Source organism: Geospiza fortis, unplaced genomic scaffold (genome assembly GCF_000277835.1).
Source record: "Geospiza fortis unplaced genomic scaffold, GeoFor_1.0 scaffold1, whole genome shotgun sequence".
NCBI classification, from domain to species: domain Eukaryota; kingdom Metazoa; phylum Chordata; class Aves; order Passeriformes; family Thraupidae; genus Geospiza; species Geospiza fortis.
Genome location: NW_005054320.1, coordinates 2,123,175 through 2,136,227, shown reverse-complemented (window position 1 = coordinate 2,136,227; position 13,053 = coordinate 2,123,175). Strand labels below are relative to the sequence as shown.

At 45.9% G+C, this 13,053-nt stretch overlaps 1 protein-coding gene across 1 annotated transcript; it reads left to right on the top strand.

Annotated features, from left to right (window-relative positions):
• On the top strand, positions 1-11,501 carry SLC19A2 (solute carrier family 19 member 2; the record flags this gene model as incomplete). The annotated part of the gene is made up of 6 exons (XM_031056698.1): positions 1-84; positions 221-826; positions 3,913-4,135; positions 7,574-7,766; positions 8,646-8,787; positions 9,023-11,501. Coding segments are annotated over 6 exons (1,374 nt in total), but the record flags the coding sequence as incomplete, so codon positions are not given.
• Between the last annotated feature and the right edge of the window lie 1,552 nt (positions 11,502-13,053).

Genomic DNA, 13,053 nt, shown 5'->3' with positions numbered 1-13,053 from the left:
GGCTTCTTCTGCAGCGTGCGGCCGTCGGAGCCCTTCCTCACGCGGTACCTGCTGGGGCCCTACAAGAACCTCTCCGAGACCCAGGTACCGCGTCCCCGCAGGGCTTCCTCCCCCGCTACATCCCCCCCACCCGCGGGTGTGTGTCTGTGTGTCTGTATATCTGTGCTTTGTTCGCAATACGGCAGTGCTGGCGGTTACCGCCGTCTTTTCCCTCCCGCAGGTGTTCAACGAGATTTACCCGGTGTGGACTTACTCCTACCTGGCGCTGCTCTTCCCCGTGTTCCTGGCCACGGACTATCTGCGGTACAAGCCTGTGGTCCTGCTTCAGGGCCTGAGCCTCATCATCACCTGGTTCATGCTGCTGTACGCCCAGCGACTGTGGGCCTTCCAGCTCCTTGAGTTCTTCTACGGGATGGGGACTGCCACCGACATCGCCTATTATTCCTACATCTACAGTGTCGTCGATATCAACCTGTACCAGCAGGTCACCAGCTACTGCCGAAGTGCCACCCTGGTGGGTTACACAGTGGGCTCGTTGTCTGGGCAGGTCCTTGTGTCAGTGGCAGGATGGTCCCTCTTCAGCTTGAACGTTGTCTCCTTAACCAGCATATCCATTGCCTTTGCCACGGCATGGTTCCTGCCCATGCCACAAAAAAGCCTTTTCTTTCACCACCTCTCAAGTCAGCGGCTTAGTTGTGAAATGAAGGTCATGGACTGTAAAAATGGAGCAGCTGTCCAAGATCATCCTGACGTGCAGAGGGCACCTGGCTGGGAGGATGAGACAAAAGTTCCCTTAAATGGGGAGGGTCATTCAGCAGAGAAACAGGTGAGTTGTGCCCTGAGTTTACACAAGTAGAAGATGCCATACTGACGTGGTTGTCACACATGCATATATGTACGTAGCAGCAGAGATGTAATATCTCATATACATATCACATATCTCATAACAGCAAAAAAGTATCCCTTTACATATCCCTCTTCCTTTCTTGTGGCTCAGGGAGAATTATTACTGGCATCCTTTTGCTGTTTGAGCATAGTAGGCTGCTCCTTAGTTTTTGTGAAACTGCTCTTCATGTCTCACCAAGGCTGCAGTTTGAATGCTCTGGGCATCAGATTGCCATCCAATGGTACAAAGCAAGGGACATCTCTGGGACACTAAACATTAAGCATATGTCCAAACTCTGTGTGTGCTTCTGGATGCACCCAGTGACTTGCAGAAAAGGGGCAATTCTTCATGTACTCAGATTTTGGCATTGTTACTCCAGCTGTTGTGTGAGTTGTGCTGCAATATGCTGTGTAATGATTGGGGTTTATCGTATGATCCTGGACGGAAGCTGCTCTAGGAAAGAAACTGCAGTAGTTCTTGGGGGCACTTGGAAGCAGACATTGATTAGTAATACAAGGGCAGAATGTGAGAAATTGCAGGAAGCACATCTGCATGATATTGGCTTAATGCAGCCTCTGAGAATGCCAAGGCAGTGCCCTGACTTGTGGCTTTTGTGGGCAGCGTAACTTGGCAAAGTCATGTACAGAAACAAGTGCAGGGACTCTTGCTTGGTGGAGAGATGTGCTGGTTCCCACCATGGGTGAGCAGCCTCCAGTTTTGGGGCCCAGTGTGAGTGCGTAGTTGCCTGCTGGGCAGGTCCCTGCTGGCCTCATTGCTCCAGGAAATGCAAATATGTGAAGATTCCTGGCAGGGGGATTCGAGGCCCTGGGGAGAGGCCAGCCTTGCTCCTCAGACAGAAGGAGGCTGTACTGGTTCTGAGGACAAGGCAGAAGGTAAGCACAGCTGCTGGATTAGTCAGCAGTGGGTATTTCTTAGCAAGTAAGCCACAGTTAGCTGGTTTGGGGGAGGCAGCATCCAGGGCTGCTTTCTGCTTCTCCAGCTACAGCTGGGAATTAAAGGTATTAACATTCCAGGGACTTAGTCCTGCCCCATCCAGCACGATCATGTGTGACCAAGGATATTTTTACCCGAGTTATGCTTGCATGTTGAAGGGTATTCGTTAAGACAAATTCTGTGCCATAAACATATAACTTATCCATTCCTTTTGTTTACCTTACTCCTCTCCTGTGAGAGTACATGTAGTACCAAAGTAGTGGGGAAAAGTTTAGAAAAGGAGAGAGTACGCCTGCCTAACTCCCCTGAGGCCACTTACACCCGGTGCTGAAGGCTGAGAAGCATTGGAGTGTGATGATTGTCCTTCTTGCTGAGGTAACAGCAACCATATTTCACAAACATGGATGGCTGAAGGAATAATTGTGAAGAGGCACTGCCAGGGCAGGGCAGGTGTGCCTTTCTGCCTTACCAGACACTCGCTTGGGGCTGAGCAGCCAAATCAGTTTTTGCGCTGTGTGTGACCGTTCCCTTCTCTTGTTTTCCTGAGTCTAAACTTGTGCTTTGTGTGAAATCGTCAGTGTGGGAGTCATGTGTAAGGTGACATTGCCACAAGCTCATTTCTTCCCAAGTTGTTCTGCTGTGTTTTGGAGGAATGGTATCCACATGCAGAGCAAGAGTTACACCATTGGCAAGGCACCAGTGGGACTGTGTGGTGTTTGATAAAGATGCTTAGAAATCAGTGACGCTTGAAGGGGTGGAAGAAAGGAAGTTCAGGACAGGTTTCAGGCTGTGGTCTTTTGGAGTTTAAATCAAAGTTTTATTGCTCATGGAAAGTAGTATTTCCCAGGAACACACTACATGATTCCCCCAGGGAAAGGGCATAATGCCAAGAGCTCAAAATTGCTGCTGCTCTCTGGAAACCACTCTGAAACTGGGCATGTGACAGCACAATGTGCAATAGCTCAGTCCTGTGACAATGTTGTGTGTTTCCCTGCAGGGAAGCCAAGTTCACAGGGGCCTGAGGTGCTGTGTGGGCCTCGGGGCTCTGTCCAGTCTCACATTAAGTAACTGCTCCTCCTACTTAGACCAGAAGGAGTCTACACTATGCCTGTACGTGTGTGTGTGTGCAGCGAATGTAACCAGGAACTTTTGTCTACAAAGACATGCTCTTTTACTCTGCTGCTGTTGACATAAAGTGGTAAAGAACTTTAATTGTATGTAAAAAAAAGCAACTGTAGTAGTCTGTATGTAAAAAGATAGTAAGAACTGTAATAGTCTTTATGTAAAAAGCAATTTTGATTACTGTCATCCCCTGTTGCTAGAATTGATCTATTTTCAATTATTTTTAAGGGTCTGCCCCCTTGCATGCTCTTTCTAGAAGGATTCGGAGTGGAAAGGTTTATTTTTTATCTCCTGCCATTTGTCAGGGCACTTGTATGTGCAGGACCTGCCATTTGCAACAGCAGTGTCTGGTGGAAGTAGCTTCTGTTTCCCTTTAGATCCCCAGGTGACATCTCTCACCTTCTCTAGAAGCCCTGATGAGCTTTAATAGGGGTACAGTGTGTGGTAATGAGCTTGCTTCTTTGAGTATTTATAAACTCCCAGTGCCTGTTGGGGACAGATGTAGTTCCCTGTGCTACAAAATTTGGTTGAATTTGAATCAAGAGTTTAAAGTGTCAGTGATACTTTTTGCCTTTATGATGTAAATGGCTGGCTTCCGATCCTGTCTTGTCAAAGTGGATATTGTGTCCTGTTCTCCGGTGTTTCTTCTGTGGTACCCTTCAGTTGCTCACATAACACGTGGCAGTCCCTGCTGTCTGTCAGGGAGAGCCAGAGATGGGGAGATGCTTGGTACTGAACCCTTCCCCTGCATGTAAGGATATGGCCCTGTTTGGCACAGAGACTGTGGGATGAGAAAGCTTTTTATGCATTACTGTGTGGGGGTTTGTAGCCAGGAGTGGTATTGTCACTCACCAGTGATCAGACCACCTGAAAGGGGCAATTTTGTGGAGTAGTGTGTTCATAAACAAAGACTTAACATTTCTCTCCCCTTCCTTCTCCAATCTATGCAGAAGCAGAAAGTAGACATCGCAAAGGTGCTCAAAGACCTCTGGCAGGACTTCCTGCAGTGCTACTCCTCCAGGACCATGCTCTGCTGGTCTGTGTGGTGGGCACTGTCCACCTGTGGCTACTTTCAGGTCATCAACTACGCTCAGGGCCTGTGGGAGATGGTGCTGCCTTCTCACAGTGCGGACATCTACAATGGTGCTGTGGAGGCAGCCTCGACACTCCTAGGTAAGCTCCCTGCTTAGCTCCTGCTCGGCTGTGAGAAACGTCTTGTTTCCCTCAAGGTCACTAGAGCATGATTTGGAAGTGCCATGCATTCCCCCAAGCATGCAAGGAGAGCTAAACCCTGGCATTTGGGGTGAGTCTTCCCTGACATGCATGGGTAGGGTGCTCAGTGTGAGTTAGTCATGGAAGCAGCCCTGATTCTTGTAATCCAGTACGTAGGTGTTTAGAGGAACCTCCCAAAGCAATCATCATTCTGAAATACTGGGCACAAGGCTCCAGGCATGTGGCTGACTGTGTGCTCTTGACTGTCACCATGACAGTGGGGTTATGTTTGTTTTAGCCACCCAGAATCAGACATGGGGTTCTGCGCATTTGGTTTTTCTCCAGGAGCCTATGAAGGTTTCCTGTACGCACCCAGCATGCAGTGAGCCATGGTTAGTCATTTCAGCACTGTTAGGAGCAGAAGCTATTAAGATGAAAGAAGTTGGTTGACTTGAAAGGGACAGGTAGGTCAGTGAACACAAGCATTTGTTTATAAAGTTGTTTAATACTGTTTCATTACCAGAACTAGGACAATACTGTTTAAAAAAAACTAACATACCCTTGCAGAGGTTTTCTAGATGTTGCTGCAGCACATCCCTTTTCTTTGATGGAGTCATTGTTCCGTCATCTGCTGTGGGCATCACTTACTTGGGGGCAAAAGAAACCAGGGTACACAAATTATTAGTGCTTTCTTGGGTGTGCTCAGCCCCTTCTTGAAGTTCAGTAGGAAGCTGTGGCTGGTTTATAGTTCTAAAAGCTGGTACACAACCCATTGTTAGTTGGGTTTGAAACTGTTGGCTACTTGATGACTTTGTCTATTCAGTCCTTGGTGTACTAAATCTGCCCTTAAATACCTTGCTGTCATACACTGTTTCTCCACTCTAGCATGAGCCTGTGGCTCTTACTTCTTGTTTGGATTGGCTTCATCTACCATCCTACCTTTGTCCCAGTAGAAGAATAATTGGTATCAAGGAAAAGAAGACCCATAATGTGGCCTAATAGCAGCACAATTTTAAAAATAAAAAAATGGGGCGAAGGGTATTCTTCAAACCTTATAATGAACAACTTTGATTACAAGGTCCTTTTTAAAATGGCCTGTGGACAATGGACATAAACTCTTGTAAGACTGAAGTTTTTAGTTTCCCATTTTGATTTTTTTTCCTCAAGTACCATTTTTATAAATAGTTGAATTATTTTGGGTGATGTTTTCAGGCAAATTAGCCTGAACAGCTCAAAAGACAGAATCCTTCCAGTTGATAGAGATTAATTTCTTGAAAGAAGCAAAGTTTAATGAATTAAGTCACAACTAAAAGCTTGAAGTGTGTGACAGGACTGGAAGTCTTAACACCCATTAAGAATGAGCATGCAGTGACCTGACTTCCTAGGCACTAGTGCAAATGCTCTAATTTCTGATTTCCAGTTTGAATTTATTAATGAGCTGTTTATTTATCTCTGATGTCATGCCAGGGTTGTATTTTAGCACAAAATCTTTGCTCTGGGCCAGACAAACCAGGTTTTTCTAGCTGTTCTTTGGTAAAGTTAAGCTCTTTGATCTCTTCCTTAATTCTGCAAGAACACAATGTGCCCATCTTTGCACCAAACCTGGCTTGAGTTTCATTCCTTTTGAAGGTGGATAATCTGAATTGCACTCAACTTTATTCAGTGAGGCATCAGACTTACAGAAGAACATGCTGTTCATTCTTCTCCCTGTATTAGAAATCTCTCCTGCTGTGTCCTAGATCTGATTTGCCATTTTCATTGCTCTTAGTCATTCTGTGCTCAGTTAGGAGCAACATTTGGCAACCTTTTCATAAGGTGCTGTTGCCATCCCTGCCCTGCAGAGGGGTTTAAGTTGGCATGGTGACTCACGTAGCTGTTGGCTCCCTGTCCTGGGAAAGAGAATTAGAATTCCTTCTAGGGAGATCAGCTGACTGTTGGGTTGCATCCCTGCACCTTCTTTGGGGTGTGGCAATCCTTTATCAGGGTTGGTTGTGAAACCACTGATCAGCTGAATGTGTCTCATTGAAGGACAGAGACTGAATGTCTTAACTAGGCGTCAGGCTGATACAACCTTGGCACATAAGGAGAACACAATTTTGTGAATTGCCATGAGATCCTCATGTCTGTTCTCAAATTTCAGAATTGCTGAGACAGTAGGAAGAATGCTCTAGGACTGAGCTTCTTTTTGCATTTCAGAGTTTTGCTACTGGAGGAGCCAGACTTCCAAAGAACAAGATGTTAGTCAGACTTTAGTGGGGGAAAATAAATCCTTTCCCTTGGCATAGTGCCATTCTTCACCAGTCTGCAAGATTGATGTAAGGTCTGACAGGATTGCAGTCTTGTGCACACTGGTGGTGCATAAGGAATCTTGGTGTGCTTGAAGGTTTTCTAAGACAGCATGCCAGCTAAGGGCTACAAAGAGCTTAGATGGTGCACTGTAGCACTTTTGTGCAGTGGTCTACTGCTGAACACAATCCTGTTTTTCAGAGCTGTCCTGTAAACCTCCCTTTGTCAGTATGCTGTTTGTCTGGTTTGCTGTGTACCGCCATTATGCTGTTGGTTGCTATTTGGCTTATTTGCAGAACAAGGCCTACTTGGAATGGGAATTTTCTATTAATGCAATATGTATTTAGACTTCTCAGTAGTTGCAACTATGATAGTGCATGAAACACACCTTGTCTGCTCATTGAATTGCATGAAATACCACATACTTTCCCATCCTCTGATTTGTCTTTTATCCCTATCCCCTCTTCACAAAATCCAGCCTGAGTTACAAACCTGGCTGGGTTGTAAAGGATTGTTCTTGCACAATCAATAGTGCATGATTATAACCCGCTGCATTCCAGGAGATGTGGATTTGGACTCCTCATCTTACTTAATCTTACAGCCCAGTGTGGAGATGACAGTAAATGTGGGTTTTTTTGCTTCCTGGGAGAGAGCTCTAACAGCTATGCATTAAAGTGAGTAGTGCCTTTCTCCCTCCTACCCTCTGCTAAAGCAACAATAAATAATTCAGCAAGTGCTTTTGAGAACCAGGGTTTGCATTTCTCAACAGAAATTACCCAAATATTGACAGCACTGCCACAGTCAAGCACAGAGGAGTGAGTGGCAGTGGTCTGAGGCCTGGGGCTGTCATGCTTCTGGAGCCAGAGAGGAGGCTTTAGAGGCAGTCAGCATTGACCTATGTATTTTTTGTCCTGTTTCTGTAAAAGTAAATGGGAGTTCACAGCAGTGTTCCAGGTGAGGGAGGGATCAGGAAGGAGAGCTGCTGAGGTGTTCCCATTTGTGTCCTCCACTTCATTCATGTTTGGCTCTTAGTGGCTCTAGAGCTCCCAATGCACCATCTCCAAATTGCTCCAACTGTAGTTACTAAGATTTATGCTTTCTTTCCCCTCACAGGAGCGGTTGCAGTTGTTGTCGTGGGTCACATAAAAACATCCTGGGCAATGTGGGGTGAAGTGGCACTTGCCCTGTTCTCCCTTCTTATTGCTGCTGCTGTGTATGTCATGGACACTGTTCGTAACATCTGGGCGTGCTATGCATCCTATGTCATCTTCAGAATTATCTACATGATGCTAATCACAATAGCAACGTGAGTATCTCTGTAACGTAAACTGCTCTCAAGGTTACAGCTGCTGTGAAAGCGGTGCCTTTCCTGTGGAACAAGAGTCTGTTGCAAGGGTTTGTGTTGTGATTCAGGTTCGAAACTGAGGCATGGAGATATATTTGGCTGGCAGTGTGCCAAGGCTTAAAAGTCTTGTGACACTGAAGTGGATACCTCTAAATATTAGATAGTGCTGATTGCTAGGGGGATGTTTTTCATAAACGTGGCTGGAGTGAAGTGTTAACAGATGCGGAAAGGACAATGCTTTGTCTGGATTGAAGCATCAACTTCCCCTAACCTGTAGGAAAACTACTTCAATGTTGTTTGTCACTTTGGGGAGGAAAGCTTAGCTGGTTTTGAACCACAAAATCACTCCAAGACAGCTCAAGCACAAGGAGAGGGGTGATGCTGAAACTGGCAACTGCAAAGGGAGTTCTGGTTAGAAGGATGCAAAAGGTTATGGACCACACAGCAACAGACTGAAGCTTTGAGATTCAGCCAGCTCCTCTCTGCAGTCAGAGTGTGTTGTATCTTCTCCACGTGACCAGACCCTTTACATCAGACAGCTGGGCTGCTTCAGTGACACTGAAACCCACACAGCTCCCTTAGAGGTGTGTTGGGTTGTTTGTTTGCTTTTGAAAAAAGGGGTTGCATGTGTCTGTGGGTCTCTTCTAGCTATTAAGTTAGTCCATTGTGGTCGTATTTAGAAAAGGACTCTATCTGTGCAAGGTAATTTAACTGTGGAAAATATGAAACCAATCAGTGTGACTCCTCAAGTTGCAAAGTTGTTCTGTCCAGAAACGTTCCTGCCATTTATACATTCCTCTGCTTTTTCCCTTATGTTTCTGGTCATCCCTTTCTTCCCAGGTTCCAGATTGCTACAAATCTCATTGTGGAGCGGTATGCCCTGGTGTTTGGAGTCAATACTTTCATTGCCTTAGCCCTTCAGACTCTGCTCACTGTGATTGTTGTGGATGCCAGTGGGCTTGGCTTGGACATCTTCACCCAGGTATGATAGATGCTCTTACCTTTATTGATGGGAGGTGGAGAAGGGAGGAAGATAAACCAAGCTGTAAAGCTTCTCAGCTACCTGTTTCTGGGTCAAGGATTTGACAGAAATAACCACTGAATCCTGATATTTTAGAAGTGGAAGGGAACTCATTTATTTTATTAACATTCCTATGAATCTGGAAACTGCTTGGTTTAACCACTTCTTTTTATTTTCTTTTCCTCTTCTCTTGCAGTTCATGATTTATGCCTCTTACTTTGCGGCCATCTCACTGGTGTTCTTGGTCAGTGGCATCTGCAGTATTGTAGGATCTTACAGAAGACAAGAGCAGCTGCAAAGCAGATCTCCTGAAAGCCAGTAGTGCACTAAGCAAAGACTCTTGGTGACTACACATGAAGATATAGGTCTGTTTTTAATCTCTGCCTTTTCTTCCCAAGGCAATCACCTTAATGGTATATGATCCATATTTATACTATATTAGTAGCACATTTTAGAAGGTAAATATATTAGCTCTTACGTAAGTAAGAACAAATATCTTCTTTCTAAAATGCCTTTTGTTCTTCTGTTGCATGTATGGGATGTGCAGCAAAGAACAGTAAGTTTTCTCAAAGAATGAGAACCTTGGGAGATTTTAGTCTAACACTGTCCATCTGCAGACAGTTTTGTGATTGTCTGGTCAACTGCTGCTCTCTGTCATGAGATGCTGCTACAGGGCAGAAATGAGGGCACACTAACAGACCTCTCTGTGGAGAGCCCCAGACCTGGGATAGGAGGTAGCCTGAGGACTGTGCTCTGGCAGTGTGGCTCTCTGAAGCTGCCCTGTGATGCTGGATGCTCTGTTTTGAGGACTGGTACACTTACATTTCTGTATACGCACATGCTTCCTAGAGGAGCTTGTACTGTTTTTCTGTTCCTGTCTGTCATCCCTGCTGCCAGAGGTTTACCTTAGCTGATCATGGTTCTTCCCCAAAAACATGTGTCCTGGGGCAATTTGTGGCACCGGTGGATGGGCTATTAGCAGCACTACTTGTTCCACAAATGCCTGTGCCCAGGAAGGACTGTAACTGGAGGGAAACTTAGAGGGAGTTGAAATAGGCAAAATGCTAATCCACAGGACTCTTGGATAACTTTGGCTTTGTCCCTTAGGGCTGCAAGTTCCTGTGATTACAGGAGTCACTGCCTCACAACCCACGGGCTGGACTGTTTCAGGGATGGTGTATATTAGCATAGCATTGAGAAGGAAGGTAACTCACAGGATTTTAAGCTATTCTTTGTGCCCTTAGAGAATTGTGGCTGTGGTGATTAAATTGACACCTTCAATTATGGTAGTTCGCAGAATGACTGCCTGAGGCTTTGGAAAATTATGATTTATGGTCTGTCATTTTTCCACTGTTATTTTAAAATGCCTTTATGCTTCTGGTGGGTCTCTGTCCACTAGTTCTACCTCTTCTTTCCACATGAGCAGAACAATGAATGTTTAGAGTGGGCAATTCTTTTTCTTGTCCAGTTTAAGCAATTTGGGACTTGCCTTATACCGGTTTTTTAAAATAATTTATTTTTTCCAAATTGCTTCAACACTGAGGAGGAGTTGCAGAGAGTTGTCCTGGGCTTGGGCACCTGGGTACTCAGGCATCATGACCAGAACAGCAACAAATGCCTATGGAGTGTGCTTGTTTCTGTGCAGGTTGTGGTGAGTTTAAGTGTACAGGAGAGCTGGCAAGGGAGAAGGTGCAATGCAGCCTTTCCCTCCATGCCTTCTCTCTGTGTGTTTGTTAGAGCTCCTTTCTTCTTTCAGCTGAAGAAGCAGCTTTGGTTCATCACCTGCTTTTAGTGTCAAGGAGATTTCACAGTATTGGGGTTGGGAAGGTGTTTTTCCCCTGGCTGGGACACTTCCCATCACTTTCTGTGAGCCTCAGCCTTTAGTACACAAGGTGCATGATTAATGTGTTTGGCATGTGCTGCCTGGGATCCAGGGAGCCCTTCCAGGCCAGCTGCTCAGGGGACCCCACTCCCCAAAAACTTTTCTTTCTGCAGGCTGCCTCTTGAAAGAGCCCCCTAAAGAGGGGCTCAGCTGCACTGGCATTTACACATGTAAACGTAACTGCCTTATCCTGAAATGGAAACTTGAAGCTACCCATGTATATATTCCTTTCTCTATGGTTTTTTGTTTTTTAAAAAAATAAAATCTGAAGCCATGAAATGCTAGCTGATGAGCTGTCCTGGGATGGGATAGTCTGATAGTCTGTCCTTTGAGTTCCTTGGTCTGATGGCAGTTGGAACAAAGCAGGGGGAATGGGTACACAGCACTCCTGTCAAGTGACCAAAAGGAGCAGCTCAATTTTAATCATACTTTTCCTACAGAGGTCAAATCTTTGATGGGGAACAGCACAGTTGTTTTAAAAGCAAGCCACAAATTAACTAATGACTTACAGCAATATCAGTGATTTTTGTACCGAAGTAGTGAAACTGTGGCAACTACAATAGAAAGGCTTCTTATGCTGTGTATGTCTTCAAGCCCACAAGGTATGGAAGCCACACCTGGATGTCATTCAGGTTCTGAGCTCTGCTGTTGCTTTGGCGTTGAGGTGACTATAGAGCCTGATTGGAGCTGTATGCAAAGTTAACAGTGATACCTAGGAAAACCTGTAACCATGTGGATGTTGTTGGTTTCTAATTAAACAGCTATTTTTGTTAAATAAAAATACTCTGAGCTATCCTGTGTGGAAGATGGTTTTTTTTCTATTTTGATTCCCTGCTGATCCATCACACTGCTGCTGCAGGTTATTCTGAGCATCTTTGTTACAAAGAGAGAAACAATCTAAAACAAAACATACAAAAAGAAGCAACGCTTCAAGAAGCTGATAATTGATGGCTGACTTGTGTAGGTTTGCATAACGCTGTGCAAGTGTCTTGTTTTGGGGATTCTTAATGCTGAGCAGTCCAGAAGCACCACTCTAATTCCTCTGCAGACTGGTCTGCAGAAGGAGATCATCACTCACCAATGCGGGGTAGCCCTGGTCAGGATGCTCCAGTCTAACTGGGCGTGACAGTACGGGAAAGCAGGTGGAGGGTTTCCATGCAGGAGGACCTTTCTACTTACATGGACCTAATTGCAAAATCAAGGCCTTAAAGGAGAAATGCTGTAAGCTCCCCATCCTGGCACACCCTGCCTTGGATGTGGCTTATACCTCATAGTGCAGGGTGGAGGGCACAGTGGTTTGTGTGGATAAGCAGCCCAACAAGCCCTGTGCACAACACCAAAAACAAAAAAGGGGTGTTCTGGGGAGGAGGGGGGGAGGGGAGGCTTTCTTGCACATGCTTCCTTCAGAGCTTTATTGCTGAAGGATAGGACTGTTGGCATGTCAGGTCTGTTCTGAATTTCATTCATCTGCCTTCCCTGGGTGAATACAGGAGTCAGCTGTGGGGGGATGAGTTTCTTGACAGAGTCAGGGATTAAAATATCTGCTTGCATATGTCAAGAATATAATTAGTAGGTCATACAGGTATAGCATTATACTTAAGGTGGGTTCAAGTGTTTCTCATCTGGTGCTGGTGAAAGGCTGCTCTCTCCTGCAAGTGAAGCAAGTCCACGTGAACTGTGGCAATCCTTGCTCCTCCCATCACATCCTGCCACATCGTGGACAGCTGAGAGAGCTGAAAGGGGCACACAGCTGCTGTGAAGGAGCAGAATTTCTGCACTGGAGATAGAGCATGCAGCGCCGTTTGGAGGAGATGAGATAAACACTACACGCGGCTGTCTGCCTGGGGTGCTGGGGCTGTTTCTTTGTTCCAATTGATGCTGGGGGCTGCTGGAGGTGAGTGTTTCAACTGAATCTCTGTCCTGCACTGGGCTTGCTGTGATGCTGGTAGGATGAGGTGTAGTTCCTGGGATCACTGCTACAGTGAGGGACTGGGTGCTGGGCTTGTTCTGTCCTAAAAGCCAGGAATAGTAAGAGCTGCCAGAGGCTGCTGTTTCAGGAGCAGCACCCACTGCTGTCCCCCTGGGCTAGCAGTGGCTAGGCAGGGTTGCACTCAACCCCTGATGTGGCTGTGTGCATGTGTGACACAGTCTGCTGCTCTGGCAGTGCTCTCAGGGAAAGGGAAGGGCTCTGTGTGGAAGCGGTTGTGTTTTCTTCTCTTATTGGTGTGATCATACCCAAGCACTGGGAAGGAAAGAGGGACTTTGACTATGGAGGGGGCAGGAGACTGCATGCTTTGAACCCTGCTCCCAGTGGCTTTTGACAGCATCAATTGACAGTGTTCCCT